The sequence below is a fragment of the Microtus ochrogaster genome, unplaced genomic scaffold, assembly GCF_000317375.1.
Source record: "Microtus ochrogaster isolate Prairie Vole_2 unplaced genomic scaffold, MicOch1.0 UNK105, whole genome shotgun sequence".
NCBI lineage: Eukaryota > Metazoa > Chordata > Mammalia > Rodentia > Cricetidae > Microtus > Microtus ochrogaster.
Genome location: NW_004949203.1, coordinates 142,846 through 159,780, shown reverse-complemented (window position 1 = coordinate 159,780; position 16,935 = coordinate 142,846). Strand labels below are relative to the sequence as shown.

The window sequence follows — 16,935 nt, the reverse complement described above, 5'->3', positions numbered from 1 at the left end:
TCACCTGTGCTGCTCACCTGTGCTGCTCACCTGTGCTGCTCACCTGTGCTGCTCACCTGTGCTGCTCACTGTGGTGACAGTCCCCCGACACACGCTCTCTTTAGTTTTTAACTCTATGAGTCAGTGTCTTACTCCGTAGCATAGGCTCGCTTCCAGCTTACGATCTCCGTGCTGCCACTTCCCATGCTGAAGTTATCATTGTGTACCGCCTTGGACTTAGCCTTCTCATTTATTTATAATTCTATTTTTAAAAATGTGGGAGCCTTTTTATGTTCATGGGAGTTTTGCCTTAATGTATTTCTGTCCGCCATGTGTGTTTACTGCCCATGGAGACCAGAAGAGGATGCTGGATCTCCTGGCTCCAGAGTTGCATGTGAACCACCATGTGGAAGCTGGGAGTCTTAAACAATGAGCCATTTTCTCCAGCCCCAAGATGTCCTTTTCTTGATGAATAGAATTCATGATACTGCTTACTGTTAAATGGAAAAGCAGTCTGTAAGATTCATTAGAGGAAGGTAAGTTTCCAAAGTTAGAGGCAGTGTTCTTTAGAGTTCAGCAGGCCTGCTTTCCCTGAGGCATGGAGGGAAAAGTCATTGTAATTGCAATAGGATACAGGAAAGGGGAAATGAAGATATATTGTAATATAGACAGTGGTGTTGGGGTTTCCTCAGATGCTTGTATTCTGTGTTTTGTTTAAGAAAGTAAATTTCAAAAGACTCCGTAGTGATATCATTGACAAAATTCCAAATCTCTCAGAAGTTGACATTACTGTTCGAGGCCACATACAAGAGTAGGGAAGCTTTTTCTGAACTGTGGAAGTGCAGCCAGGCAAGATGGCATAGGAGGTCACAAGTTCCAGGCCAGATGTCTGTCATGAGACCTCTGAATCTACAAGTAAACACATATGAAGTGGGTAGTAATTCAGGAAGGAGGGACCCGCAAGAGTTTGTGGCATTCCTGATTGCACTGATGAGGTTTTGTTTCTTTGTATCTTTTTCATTTGTTTGCTTTTAAAGAGAGATGCCTGTTTGGGCGGCCCCTGGCATCCATATATCCAAAGAGACTGGAATGTTTGTGTGGAAGTTCCATCCCAAGCCCCCTCCCATGGGAGTTGCCTCAGTCCAGACTGCACCTCAGAGAAAGCCCAACGATACCACCCCCACCTCCCCACCCCACCCCACCCCACGCGCCCCAGAGATGCTCAAGACCACTCCCACAAGCTATTTAAACTGCCCCCCAGAGAATAAACATGTGATTTTCCGGTCTTCCTTCCCTTGCTCCCCTCTAGGGGGCTGGAAGGCCACCCAGAAGTGTTGGTATCCATTACCTGGGTTTTTTCTAATTCCATTTGATTTGGTCTGATTTGGATTATTGCATTGGCAGAGAGTTTTATCAGGGTGCAAAACTTTTCATAAGCTCAGTGATTAAGAACACTCCCTGCTCTTCCAAAGGTCCTGAGTTCAATTCCCAGCAACCTTATGGTGGCTCACAACCATCTGTAATGAGATCTGGTGCCCTCTTGAGGAAGAGACCTGGTCAGTTGTTCTCATCAACTTAGACCATGAAACCCAATATGGACAAGTTCAACAGAATTGTCATATACGGGCTGTCCTTGCATGCTTCAGCACTGCCAGGACATAAATTTCAAAGTTTTAAAATTCTCCCTGTGTAGCCCAGGCTGTCCTAGAACTCCCAGTGCTGGTTTTAAAGCCTCATAACAAGCTGGGTTTTGTTTCCTGAATGGTTAACCTGAAGATTTATTTCTTTATCCTTTAAGTATTCATTTTGTGCGTGTGTGTGTGTGTACATATATATGATATCTAGGAAATACTTCATTATAGAAGAGATTAATAAAAAAGAATAATTGTAGCTGGGCGGTGGTGGCGCACGCCTTTAATCCCAGCACTCGAGAGGCAGAGGCAGGCGGATCTCTGTGAGCTCGAGGCCAGCCTGGTCTACAAGAGCTAGTTCCTGGACAGGGACCAAAAAAGCTATGGAGAAATCCCGTCTCGAAAAAAAAAAAGAATAATTGTTAATTACTACTTGATGTAGAGAGTTGGTTTAATCCGTAAAATGTAGATTGAAGCTAGCAAGCTGGCCCAGCAGATGAGGGAGTTTGCTGCCAATCCTGTTGATCTGAGTTCAGCCCCTAGAACCCACATCCACGTGATTGACCCCCATCGGTTGTCCTCTGACGTCCACACGCAAGCCATTGTGGAGTACGTGTTCACAGACGCGTGATAGATGTATGCAGAAAGCTTTTCGTTTTTTAGCAGCGGACGCTTCATTTGAATTCAGGTCTTCTGCTTGCTCCGAGTTGACTTCTTAAGAAGTGTAGGTTGAGGGTCCTCTCGGATTTAAGGTTGTATCATCACACAGTGCTGAGAACTGGGGCAGTCAGGCCCTCATTACAGCCCTAAAAGCAGGAAGACTGATGCAGACATGTAACAGTGAGGTCTCTGCCTGACGGCGCTCCTTCAGCAACAGCTGGACTGAGTTCTAGCCAGTTCTGAAGTTTCCTAAGGTGCCCAAGATCAGTTTTCACTGGTTCTGAACTTCAGCGAAGCTTCAAAGACTGAGTAAGGAAAAACATTGGGTTGTATATTTAAAATATGAAGCTCACTAAAAATGCAGTCACCTGACAAAGAAGCTTTGGTTTAATGCTTGTACAAATGAATGTTTCTGTTTTTCAGGCCAAATCTGAAATAGGATCCAGTGTATCTACAATACTACTGTGAGTATGGTTTTAAAACTATCTTAAGTGAATTTTCTGTTATCTATTTGGGGAGGTTTCTTATTAGTTCCTTTCTTTATTAAGAAGTATGTCCGAGAAGTAGTTTTCACCTCCGCGATTTATAGCTGTGTATGCCCCCTGCATTGCCAAGTGCTTCAGCTTTTCACTAGGAGAGCTCAAGGCGAGCGGTCAGCACTGCAGTGTGGGAGGCCAGTGGGAGACTGGCCAGGACCGAAAACCATATGTCCCACCTGTGTGCAAGATGCCCATATGGGGTTGGGCTGACAGTGACTTCCTCTTCCCTGTGGCTTTCCTGTTACCTGTCTCTTAGGGTCGTTTGGAAGGTTGCATTCATCACAATTTGAATACTTTTTCTTATTATTTTGGCTTGAATTCTCCTTATTTAATCCTTTAGAGCTGAATATATATATATATACATATATATATATATATTCTCTTATAACTTCCTTTTGGCTGTCATAAGCTGTATTTTTGACTTTCGTATTTTAACATCTAACCTTATTAGAGGCAGCTTAAGCAAATATATGTCATATGTATTAACCAATGGTTTTCTTTGAAGAATGGATTAATGTTTGCTTTAAAACCTACAGAGATTAAAGCTCTTGAAAACTATCCGTGTCAACTTTAAAAATTATCAATACCAATTATAATTCTTCAAATATGAAATTTTAGGATACAAGTTTTTTATAACATTGATGTGATCTTTTAGTTTCTGCTTTGGAACACTCTGGACTGTGTGCAAGAAAAATCTATCTCTATCTATCTATCTGTCTGTCTGTCTGTCTGTCTATCATCCATCTATCTCTTATCTGTCTGTCTGTCAATCCATCCATCGGTCTGTCTTAAACAAGGACTAGCTTTATAGCGCAAGCTAGCCTGTAACAAGAAATCCTTCTGCCTCAGCTAGAATAAAGTATATGTGCCCCCCATTGTCAGTGATTCTCAACAGATTCCTCTTTCCCTATATTTTTTAGAGTTAGGGTCTTAGTATGTAACTCAAACTGGCCCTTGAACTCACAGTCCTCCTGTCTCAGCCTCCAACGTGCTGGTTAACTACTTAATAGTTTTCCTTTGTTTTTAATTTTTTTTTCACTATTCCAAAATAGGATATATAATCATAGAAATTTTTGGAATACAAGTAAACAAAAACAAGAAAATTAAAATGACGTTTAATTTCTTTTTTAATTGATTTTTATTGAGCTCTACATTTTTCTCTGCTCCCTTCCCTGCCTCTCCCCTTCCCTTCAACCCTCCCCCATGGTCCCCATGCTCCCAGTTTACTCAGGAGATCTTGTCTTTTTCTACTTCCCATGTAGATTAGATCCATGTATATGACCTTTAATTTCAACATGCAAGGATAATAACTGTTACCGGTATGTTAATATTTTATCTATATTTTTGCAGTCTTTTATAATTTGTTTTTTAAAGTGGATTCATAAGAAACATATACTTTTGTTACTCTATTTTCAGTTCAGAGCAGATCTTGAAAATATTTCTGTGCTATCATTAGTTTTCTCTCAACTGAATTACAATATTTCTTTGAATGTTTAACACAACTTATACAGTACTTTCTTATGGAGAGGTAGAGAAGGGGGAAAGGGGAGGAGGAGAAGGAGAAGGAGGAGAAGGGGGAGGAGGTGAGAAGGAGCCTATTTCCTCTTTAGACAGATGACCAGTGCCTCTAAGTCAGCTCAAGTAGACTCCTTGCTCCTCTCAGCCTTCCCAGGATTGCTGCCGTGTTTGACCTCAGTTCTCACATGAACTCCAGTGAAGTCTGAAGCACATGTGCAGCTTATACAAGTCACACATAATAGGTTCCTCTTTCGGACTTACTAAAGACGAGCTGTGAGACTCGTCTTTGTTCCTATGCAGAACAAAGACTGCTCAGAAAATGAGTGGTCACACCCATACCCTGAGCCAATCACCATGCGTGCTGGAGACAGTTCTCACACTGAGGGAAATAATTCCTGGAGTGAGCTGTGTCGGGTGGATAGGTTGTTGAAAAGGAGAGGAATAATCAACTACAAGAGCGGCCTTCACAATGATGGAACGTCGTCATCGACCCTTTTCCGGTCAAGCAAATTTAAGTCTTTATCCATGAATACCTGTAAATTGCAATCCTGTACAGGAAATTACTGAACCTAACCTAACTCTGACATTGTTTAGAGTTTACATTTAAGCAACAGATGTCTAAGAATTCATTTTGAATCTGACTTTATTTCTTTTGAAGAAATGGGCCTCACGCTGGAATCCATTTATTTTTCAAGTGTATTTCTAAATGAATGAGGGTAGATTGTCATAGTAGATGTGTCTCCGTGAGTAAAATACTCATTGTATGGCTTCCATAATTATGGCTTGACATTTTATCCAGGAAAACCGCCAGCAGGGAAAACAATGTCTCCTTAGTTTGTAGACGTATTTCTTGGTACAGAGATTAAATAGTGTGGCAGTTTTAGGACTCACATAGCACTCGAAAGTGCTCATTAGTTAATGGAAGGATTTAGCACAATTATACAAAATAAGATGAACACTTTTCTCTGAGATTCTTAACCACTTTCCAAAACAAATAATGTGGAAAATGAGGAAGCTGCTTAAGGAAGAAGATAACCCGGAAAGAATGGCACAATCCCTCCTCTTGGCCTTTTTCCCTTTTATAATTGGATCTTCAGAGTTTTATTTGAATGATTAAGTCACCAGTGGCTGTGTCTGTACTAGCAAGAGAAATTCTGAAGTTCCCTTCAAAATCACTCTCTTCTGAGCCATTCAGAAGATCCTATGCTCTAAACTACTTTCAATCCTAAATTCTATGTGCTGAAAACCAAATACCGCAATCAGAAAATGTCTTAGAACTGGTTGACTTTTTCAGTGATACTTCTCAACCCCTTTCAAAATTTGAAGGAAGAAAAAATAATTTTAAAATATGACCACAGTCCTTAGAGTGGTTGTGTGTATAATTGCATATTTTATTGATAATATACTTTTGTGAAATTTACTGAACTACTTTTATGCCAACAATAAAGTACTTTGTTTTCTGGCTTTTTGTTTTTCAGTTCACAAATAATAAATATGAAGACCGAACTTTCATTTAACATCCAAGCTCTTGCAGTTTGGGCAAATATATGTTTAACTAGAAAGTGAGTAATGTCCCCTTTGCTCCTGTGCATCCCGTGTTCTCATGTTGAACCTGTGTCTTATATGTTACTGTAGAGTGCTACCAGTATTGTCTTACATTTAGAATAACTCCTAACCATTTCTGCTTTCGTTAGGGTTTCTACTGCTGTGAAGGGAAGCCATGACCACAGTAACTCTTATAAAGGAGAGCATTTAGTCAGGGTAGCTTACGGTTTCTGAGGTGTTTCCATTGTCACCATGGTGGAACATGGCCTGCGGGCAGACACGGTGCTGGAGAATAGCTGAGTGTCTTACATCTTGATCCGAGGGCAGCAGGAATCTGTGCCACACTGGGCGTAGCTTGAGCGTGGGAGATCTCAAAGCCCACCCACAGTGAACACCTACTGTGGCAAAGCCACACCTCCTACCAGTGCCTCTCCCTTTCCCGATCATTTTCTTTCAACCACCACAATTTCTGCTATGGCAAATGTCTGGTTTCTTGATGTCTTCTTTTATCTTATGATTACAAAGAAGTGACTTGAAAGATTGACCAGTTGATCATCTCAAACCTTGGATTTGGTCCTTTACTCTGCCTGTAGCTAATTTTTATTGTTGACTTGCAAAGGAACCCAACAACTATCTAATTTCTCCATTTGTTTAAAAAGAGAAAAGGCCTTCTTGTCAGGCATGGTGGTGCGTGACTGTAAGCCCAGCAGAACCTGAGGCAGAGCCGCCATGAGCTGAGGCCAGGTTATATACTAAAACTGTTTATTTTTATTTATTTACTTTCTGTTCTGTTGGATGTATTAGTTTGTAAATACACATATATCTATAGTTATATTTGCTTACAATTAACATTATAAAATAATGTTAACATTATCCCATAATAAAAAAGCAGATTTTTTTTAATGTTTATATAATATATTCTACCATGTCATCATGCGAAAATTAATTTTATGTCTCTTTTGTGTTGCTGAGGATTGAACCCAGGCATAGCAAGTCCACCACTGGCCTGAACTATAGCTGAAGATGTACTGGGAAATTAAATGTTCTACTGCTTGAGGGTCATTACAACTTTTCCACTGTTGTAAGTGGTCCTAAAGCATTCAAGGATTAATGTTGGTTTGCATTTCCAGTTATTGCTTAAAGATGTCTGTCTGGATGCCAGAGTGCTGGGTTAGGGCTGTGTTAGGGACTAGTGGAGATAGGGCTGGGTCAGGGCTGGGTTAGGGGCTGGTAGAGATTACCAGATCGCCTTCTCCTGGATTCCACTAGTTCACTCTGCCGTGTCACTGCTGGAGTCTCACTTTGAAATCTGCCATTTTAAACCTTCATTTTTAAGCCCGAGATCTTTTATTTTACATACGCTGATGACTTCCCAGCTTTGTCAGCATCGCTGGCTTTGTTATGAGCTCCTCTCTGCGGCTGCGCCAGTGCAGGTTACCTCGGCCACCATATGGAATTGCGTTTGCTATTGTTCTGACATCAGTTGTTCCACACAGATTTTGAAAATTTTACTTTATCTTTTTAAAAATAGAAAGTTTTAAAGCTACAGATACTGTCCTATTCTTTAAAGCTATGTATATTATTGATAGTCATACATTTAGGTAACTTTGAACACTTTGTTTTTGTAGGAGCAGACGGCAGTCTTCATTAGTGTGGCTTTTCACGGGAATGCTTTGCATTTATTCCTTATTCTTTGCTTGGAGAGCAAATTTAGATATTTCAAAACCACTTTTCATGGGTGTGGTAAGTTTTACTTTGATAGACCTTTTAAAAGATCCTTTCCTTAAATAGATGTATTTCTGAAGATTGTATAAATTAGCCATTTGTGAACTTTGTCAAAGAACAAACTGTCTAAGAAATAGTAAATATAGAATGTATACACATAACCCCAGCACAGGGAGGCTGAGGCAGGCGGATCAGGAGACCAAGGCCAGTGTTTATTACATAGTGAATCGAGAACATCCTGAGAGCCGCCTGAGCTCCTGGCTCAAGCAAGCAAGCAAATGCAGCGTTGAGTTAACAGAGTAGTTAAATAGGAAAAATAAACCCCAAATAGACTTAATAATCCTGTATCCGCATTCTTGCAGCTATAAGAACAACTTTATTTTGTCTGGAATTCCTTTTAGAGTAGCAAAAGAAATAGGGGGCAAGCAGGGAGGAAGTGGCGCTCCGACTGTCTTCTCATGGCTCCTTTTTTTTTATGCAGTTTTTTAAAAAAAATATGTATTTATTTATTATGTATGCAATAAGCCTGTGCAAGCCGGCACGATTCTTAGGTTTGTTATGGCAGCCACGTCACTGACTGAGTTAAAGACTTTTGTTTGTATTTCGTTTTTGTTGAGATGAGTCTCTCTATAGCCCAGTCTTTCTATAGTGCATGATTCTCAACCTACCTAGTGCTGCAACCCTTTAATACAGTTCCTCATGTTGTGATGACCCCAACCATGAAATTATTCCATGGTATTTCATAATTGTAATTTTGATACTGTTATGAATTGTAATATAAATATTGATACACAGGATATCTGATATTCCACCCCTGTGGAAAGGTCGTGTGAACCCCAGGAGAACTGTGGCTATAGTGAGTTCACTCTCTTCCCGTCTCAGTTTCCTGAGTGCTAGGGCCGCAGTCAGGAGCCATCATCCCTGTGTCTGTTAGTTCTCAGCTAGAGCTAAAAATGTCGCCAGGCACACCTTTAATCCCAGCACTCGGGAAGCAGAGGCAGGCAGATCTCTGCAAGTTCGAGGCCAGCCTGGTCTACAAAGTGAGTTTCAAGACAGCCAGGACTACACAGAGAAACTTTAAAAGAAAAAAAGAAAATAAATATACAGTAGCTTCTTTTTGAAAGCTGCTCTTACCTGGCCTTTGTGTGTATGTTCATTATCCCTAATGGATGAGGCTCTACTTGACCCTCCGGGTTTGAGCCGAGTGAGAGAGACAATAAGCTGCTGGAAGCTGAAGCTGGTGGGTGACCTTTATGGCTGAGGCTGCTGGGGCTGGAGAATGTAGCTTCCTCATGCTGTCTTCCAAAGCAGACAGTCCTAGCCACACTCACAGGCCATGCTACACACCATTTGGCCCTACTGACTGAGCCTCCGGGAGAGTCACCGTGGGCCAGCGCTTCTTGGCGGTGGCTCACTTGCAGTAGGAACAGAGAGAAAGAGAGAGGGCTGTGTTGTTCCAGTGGAAGCTGCCACTTCTCTTATCAGCCAGTCCCTTCATCCTGCAGAAGGACATCAGGGAGGTGTGTAGGGAGAGGAAGTATTTCTCCCTGGAGTAAAGCCAAGCATTGCTCTATCTTTTCTTCCTACATATTGCTGGGGCCGAGATGCAGCCTGTAGCTCTGAGGGAATGTGTGGGCACATGCCAGACTAGGTGGGAGAAACACTGGAAAATTGGAAAATAAAACTGGGCTAGAACTGGGCTAGAGAAGTGAATTAACAAGACCTAATGGTGTGAGCAGCTAAGTATAAGTGATAAGTGTTTTTTAAAGTGTGTAAGTTCTGACTGCTCACATAAACCTGTCTGTGTGTCTCAATCCCAGGTGGAGCGATTCTGGATGCAGAGCAACGCGGTTGTGGCAGTTCTTGCTGGCCTCGGATTAGCCACCCTGGTGTCCGAGACTCACCGTGTGCTGAACTGCCATGGGACTCAGTATCTGGAGTGGCTGTCTGCAGCTCTCTTCGTGGCTTATCAGATATACTCAAATTACAGGTAACAGCGTATAGTTATTTTCCTGAAAAGTAGCACTTAGCACTAGAGACATCTGCCTGTGTAGCGTCTAGGACTCTGAAAACAGCGCATGCGGTGCCCGGTTGTGAGGTCTGACATTTGTCACGCTCTGCCCGTGCTGTGGTGTGAGGCCGTCACAAGCAAGTGGCAGCCGTGCACTCAGACTCAGGAAGTACATTGAAGAATCTAGATATGTTACATTTCATAATTAAGATACCCCGAGGTGGAAGATTTGGGTTCTTGTGTATCTCTTTATGTTGCAAGCTTCTCATCTTTTGAGCAATGCCAGCCGCTTTCTAATTAAGTGTGTAGTAGAGTATTCATTATTTTAAAGTTAAATTCTGAAAGTTAAGTATCACAGACCATAAGTATTACAGAGTTTTTCAAAATTTGTAAATGACCTTCCATTGAAATTCTCCAAGTAAACGAGAAGTTGCTAACGTACTGGATGGCAGTTCACTTCTTTCCGGCAGTATTGTCACACAAGTAGAAGAGCAAGCCTTTAAATGATTTGTTAGAGCGATTTGACTAGTATAATTTTAAAAGATTAAAGTTTCTCTTGCAGCTTAACTTTTTAAAATTAATTCTTGCTGGGCATGGTGGCACATGCGTTTAATCCCAATTCTTGGGAGGCAGGAGCAGAAGGATCTCTGTGAGTTCAAGGACACCCTGTTCTACATAGAGTTCCAGGACAGCCAGGGCTACACAGTTAAATTCTTTAGGTCAGCACACAAATGGGCTTCACTGAGCATCTTCAGGCTGTGCACCATTGCTCTTTAGCCTCAAGTTCCCATCCTCCACTACTCCCCCCACCCCACTTAGGAGGTTCTCCTTTCTGTTAGTCTGTTCTCACCTTCCTTAAGAAGTACTCCTTAGCTGGGTGGTGGTGGCACACACCTTTAATCCCAGCACCCAGGGAGGCAGAGGCAGACGGATCTCTGTGAGTTCGAGGCTAGCCTGGTCTACAAGAGCTAGTTCCAGGACAGGCTCCAAAGCTACACAGGAAAACCCTATCTCAGAAAAAAAGAAAGAATATCCCATGACCCCATTTCTATTTTTGTGACTTACAAACACATACACACATATGCACACATATGTTCTTGTGTATATACACATGTATACATTTGCATTTACATTGATAAACATACATAATACACACATATGCACACATACATTCTTGTGTATATACACATGTATACATATGCCTTTACATAGATACACATACGTAAATACATGCACACATATGCATATGTACATACATACACACGTAACTTTAATCTTGGATCCACGTATGAGAGAAAGCTACAGTACTTGTCTTCATGAGTGTGACTGTTCAGTTATCATAGTAACTTACAGTTGCATCATCCTCTTGGAAATGTCGTGATTTGATTTTTATTGCTGTATAAAATCCCCGTGTATATGATATACCATGTTTTGATTATCCACCTACATGTTGATGAGTTAGGCTGTTCCATTTCCTGATGAGTGTGCACAGTGCAACTACAAACACGAATGTGAAAGCGTGTCTAAAGTGTAGGATAGCTGAATAATACCGTTCTATTCTTGGATTTTTAGGAACTTCCGTGCTTATTTTTTTTTTGTGGCCACACAAGCTAACTTTTCAGACAGTAAGCAAGGATTCCTCTTCCCTGGCATCCTTGCCGTCTGTTGTTTGTTTTCCTGGTGACAATTCTGGCTGGAGTGAGAGGGGTGTCTAAGCAGCTGGAATTTGCATTTCCCTCGGGACTAAGGACGTTAGGCCCCTTTTCAAGTGTTTATTGGTCATTTGTATTTCTTCTTTTGAACACAGCACATTCAATTTATTCTCCCATTTATTGATTGCAGTTCTTGTTTATCTCATGTATTAATCCCCAGCCCAGTGTGTAGTTGGTGAAGATTGTTTTCCAGTTCTGACTATTGTTCCCTTGGCTGTGCAAAAGCTTCTTAATTTCATGTAATTCCACTCATCACCTCTTGGGATTACTTCCTGTGCTAATGGATCTTGTTCAGAAAATCCTTGCCTATGCCTATATTGTGAAGTCTGAAGTCCCACACAAAGGGCTTTGATACATCTTGATTTTGTGTGTGTAGGATAAGAAATATGGATCTAGTTTCATTCTTCTAACACAGACATCTAACTTTTGCAGCATCTTTGTTAAGCAAGCTATCATTTTTTCAAATTTGTTATTGATGGCTTTGTCAAAGTTTGGTGGCTGTAACAGTGTGGATTTATTTCTGGATCTTCTTTCTGTCCTGCTGGTCTACCTGTCTGTTTTTGTTCCAGTACAATGTTTTGTTTTGACTGTGGCCCGGTCATATAGTATGAGACCAATATTGTGGCGGGATCAACACTGCTCTTTCTGCCTAGGATTGCTTTGATTATTCAGGATCCTTGTGCTTCTGTGTGGATTTTAGTGCTTTTATCTAATTTGGTGAAGAAAGACATTGGGTTTTCTAGGGATTATGCAGAATCAAATAGCTTTAGATATACTATGGCCATTTTTATTATGTTTGTTCTGCCTAATCATGAGCATGAGAGATTGTTCCGTCTTCTAGTATCTCCTTGAAGCTTATCCGAATCTGTAAGTTTTTACTATGGTGGTCTCTTCCTTCTTAATTAGGTTTATTCCTGGATATTTTTTAAATGATTGTGAATGGGATTTTTTTTCTGCTGATTTCTTTCTCAGCAAGTTCATTATTGGCATTTAGAGCTGGTAGTGTTTATGTTCTGATTTTGTATCCTGAAACTTTGCTAAAAGTATTTATCAGGTCTACATTTTCTTTTAAATGAAGAATTACGTTGTCTACAAATAGGGATAAATTGACTTCTTCTTTCCTATTTGTGTGCTTTTTATGTGTTCCTGCTATTTTATTGCTGTAGCTAAGACTTCAAGAATTATATTGAATAAGACTGGCGAGGAGTGAGTGAGAGCCCTTGTTTTGTAGATGTTAGAGGAAATTCTCTCAATTTCTCCCCACTTAGTATAACATCGCCTATAGGCTTGCCATATATAGCCATTATGTTGGTACTTTCCTTCAATTCTTAATGACTTCATGGCTTTTATTATGGAAGAATGTTGAACATTGATGAAGACTTTTTGTTCATCAATTAAGATGCACGATATATGTTAAGATTATTATTAAGATGATCATACAATTTCTGTCCCTGTCTCTGTACTGAATTATACTTACTGATTTGCATGTGTTGAAACAGTCTTACATCTCTAGGGTTCAAACATTTCAGCCATGGTAACACGATTTTCTTAATGTGTTCTTGAATTCAGTTTCTAAGAATTTAAAAGATTTATGATTTTACTTTCAATTTTGTGTATATGGGGCGATATCTGCATATGAGCGTAAGTACCCACAGATACCAGAGACATTGGATCACCCTGGAGCTAGAGTTGTAGGGCTTTGTGAGTGTAGCACCTTGTGGGTGCTAGCCACCAGACCAGGGTCCTTTGCAAAAGCAGTATGTGCTCTTTACTAAGCCAGTTTCCACAAGCTTATTGGGAATTTTTGCATCCTTGATCACCAGGGAAATTGCTCTATAGCTTCTTTTGCTGTCCTTATCTGGTTTTAGTTTGGTAACACTCGCTCCTTTTCTGTCTTACAAAACAGTTTAAGGAACATTGGGTGTTAAAGATTTGGTAGAATTCCCCCAACGAATTCATATGGAGAGGGCTTTTTGTTGTTGTTGTTGTTGTTGTTTTGCTTTTTCCTTTCTTTTTCTTTTTCTTTTTTTTTTTGACAGGATTACTCTGTGTAGCTTTGGAGCCTGTCCTGGAATTCACTCTGTAGACCACGCTGACCTCTAACTCCCAGAGATCTGTCTGCCTGTCTCCTGAGTGCTGGGATTAAAGTTGGCACCACATGGCCTGGCAACAGAACTTTTCTTGATAGTAGGATTTTTATTACTGTTTCAATCTCAGCAATTTTTATGGACATATTTAAGTTTATGTTGGTAGGCCATATGGGCCTAAGAATTTTATCTATTTCATCTAAATTTTCTAATGTTTTTAAATAAGTTTTCAAAGTATTCCATGATGGTTCTCTGGGTTTAGTTGGGATCTGTGTTAATTTTCTCTTTTCAGTTCTGATTACATTAATTTCAACGAGCCAGTCCCCCACCTCTTGGTAGGTTTGCCTAGGGCTTAGTCAGTCGTTTTATAAAGGTTCTGATAATCGTGCTGTCATTTTTATTTGATTTTAGGAACTCCTTCATTTCCACCCTGACTTCTTAAAAGACCCACTGTTCATTAAAGAGTATAATGTTCAGTTTCCCTGTATTTGTGGCTTCTTTAATTTTCTTGCATTGATTTCTAGTTTTCTTATACTGTGATCTGGTAGAGGGTTTTTATTATTTTGTATTGGGTAAGTCTTGATTTATGGTCTAGATTGTGAGAAGGTTCCATGAGCTGCTGAGAGGAACATGTATTCTGTGTTTTGTTGCTATGTATCTGTTACGTCCATTTGATCTGTGATGTAGTTTAACTGTGACATTTCTCGCTGGGTTTTACTTTGGATGATTATCTAGCGGGGACAGAGGGATGTTGAAATCATCTTCTGTCATTGTCTCCAGACTTTTATTTCCATTAATGCTTGTTTTTGAACTTGTGGCTCCCCAACATTTGATGCCTGTGTGTTTACAGTTGTTTCGTTTTCTTGATGGGTCGCTCTCTATTAACCATCAGCAGCCTTCCTCATCTCTTCCTCCACTTCACTGAACATCAGGATAGCCATGCTAGCTTTCTCCTTTCCCTTTTGTTGCTTTCATCAATCGGCCCTGTCGGTGGGCGCCTTTACCAGTGTGTCTTTCTTCTGTCACTGTGGCCTCGGCAAATCTGCTGGTGATGTTTTCCACCCTGCTTTTTACCTGCTCCATTGAGTTTTTCTCTTCCAACATTTCTGCTTGTTTTCCTTCCCAGTCTAACAAATCTGTTTTCTTGCTGATTTTTTTCTTCCATGTTGCTCATTTTCTTATCCTTTTTGTGTACTGTTTTTTTTTTCTGGGTTGCTAACTTTTTTCTCTAGGTTTGGGTTAGTTGGTTTCTTCTTTTAGATCATCATTGTTACCAGAAAGCTTTTGAAATCTACCTGGCATTTCACCTGCCTGACTGTGAGTTCACTGGTAGAGGAATTGGGATCCCTGTGAGGTCGTATTGTTTGATGTTCATGTTCCCTGCATCTCTGCAGTAAATTCTTACAGCGATTGGTTTGGCTATGTCTTCTGGATTTTGGAGAAATATCTTATAGAGAAGCCTACTCTCGAAGACTCAGTCCTCAGTGCCATTTAGTGAGAAGGAAACACACTGCTATAGCAGCAGCAGCAGCAGCAAACCATACAGAATACATAAATCCACGTAAAACCACTAAGTCCACTACAGCATTGCCAGTGACCTCAGACCCGAACATGACCATACTGTGGAAAATGGACAGCAAAATAAAAAACTATCTAGAATAAGTGTGGACATACTAAAGGAAGGAAATCAAGAAGAGAGAAAAAGGTGGGGGCAAGATTAAATAAAAGAAAGGAGAAAGAAGTGTAGTGAAGAAGAGCCTTGTGGGGGAGAAGAGAAGGAAGTAACAATGGCGGAGCTTCCTCAGTACTGAAGAGACCTGGTCCAAAATCAGACAAATGTGAGAAAGGATGAAAATAAAAACGTAAGAGAATGTTTTTATTTTGTTTTGTATTGTTTTTTGAGACATGGTTTCTTTGTATAGTCCTGGCTGTTCTGGAACTAGCTCTTGTAGACCAGGCTGGACTCAGACTCACAGAGATCCACCTGCTTCTGCCTCCTGAGTGCTGGGATTAAAGGCGTGCACAACCACTGCCAGCTGAGAATATTTTAAAAGCTAATAATGTAAACAAAGGGAGGAAGAGATAGAGGAGATAAAAAGCAAAAAATGTATTGCCCCCCAATGGAAAATATATGTAATAAAATTAGATGAGTGTGTAAAAGGTAATAGCAAATAAAACCATTTATTTTTAAATACTTTCTTTAAAAAGATTTAATTGTATTTTATTTATTTTGAGCTGGGAGGAGATATGTGCATGCAACAGCCTAAATCTGGGGGTTAGAGGACACCTTGAAGGGCGTGGTTCTCCTCCATCAGATCTTAGGGCACTCGGGGTCAGACTCAGGTCATCAGGTTTGGTAGCAAATCCTTTACCCTCTGAGCCATCTTGCCAGCCCATTAAAAATATTTGAAAATTCTTGAAATACAGTAAAAATTCTGCTAAGTGTAGGAAAAAAAGAGAAGAACCTTTTGGTGGGGGAATAAGGTGTGTTACAACAGCTTCTTTTGGGGTCCCTGAGAATTGGAAACTTCCACTTATACATGGGACAGGACCATTTGAACTTGTTGGCTCCTGTATTTGTTTTTGCTGTGGAGGAGTCAGTACTGAACAAGCGTCCAGTGTCCTCCAGAGCGGTCCTCACAGCAGCCATTTGCCTTCTTTGTGTATTAGGGCCCTCTGCTGGCCACACTTGGCTTTGCAGTCTGTGTGCTGGGAAGATGCCTCACCCTGAGACTGAGATGGTGCTCCCAGTGTCTTGGCAGTGTGGGATGCAGGAACAGCACTGACATGAGCACAGCAGAGGGCCTGCCTTCCTCCTTTCACAGCCTTCTGCCTGAGTCCCCTGCTGGAGGGGTACAGCAGTGGACACCCCTGGAACCTCAGAGTTCTCAGGCTCCACAATGAACAAAGATAGCTAACTCTAGATCTTGACCTCGCTGACACCTCAGGCTTGGGACTGCCAAACCCCAGGGTAATTCTGTTGATGGGCTCTACCTCTGACACACATGCTCACTCCCTCTCCTCCCCTCTCCCCGCTCCTCACCATTTCCCAGACTGAAACCCAGCTTCCTGCCACTTCCCCTTCCTTTGTCAGCGGTGTCCATCCCTCCTCTTCTCCACAGCTTCCTCTCTCACCTTCTCCAATGCAGAGGCTGTGGTAGGTCACATTAAGCCTTCTGTGACCTGTGAATGTTTCAGGGTAGCTCAGATTTTAAAAATGGCTTCTTTGTGGCCATGCCCAGCCAGTGCCCTCTGAGTCATACAATATGACAAAATGGGGCTTTTTTTCGGCTGACCAGTTCGCTGGGGGGAATTACTGTTTTACCAAACCCCACACCTGGATTTGAGGCTCCTGAGAGCCATGCTGCCCCTGATCCCATCCCACATCAAGGCGCAGAGTGACCAGAAATGTCCCGCTAGCTTCTGTGTGCTCTGCATTGTGTGCTGTGCATCATTGTGTGCTGTGCATCATTGTGTGCTGTGCATCATTGTGTCTGTGCATCATTGTGTCTGTGCATCATTTTGTGC

General features: G+C 41.2%; 1 protein-coding gene across 4 annotated transcripts in view; it reads left to right on the top strand.

Moving 5' to 3' along the window:
* Tmem260 (transmembrane protein 260) overlaps positions 1 to 16,935 on the top strand; it is a 74,247-nt gene that overhangs the window by 35,976 nt on the left and 21,336 nt on the right. For all 4 annotated transcript variants that reach the window (XR_003376738.1, XM_026778096.1, XM_005371322.3 and 1 more), the window contains exons 7-10: positions 2,694 to 2,734; positions 5,806 to 5,889; positions 7,501 to 7,615; positions 9,418 to 9,587. Coding sequence is in view for 3 of the 4 variants with exons in the window: in XM_026778096.1 (XP_026633897.1) it covers positions 2,694 to 2,734; positions 5,806 to 5,889; positions 7,501 to 7,615; positions 9,418 to 9,587 (410 nt within the window). In the remaining variant the exon portion in view is untranslated. The remainder of the gene's footprint in view (positions 1 to 2,693; positions 2,735 to 5,805; positions 5,890 to 7,500; positions 7,616 to 9,417; positions 9,588 to 16,935) is intronic.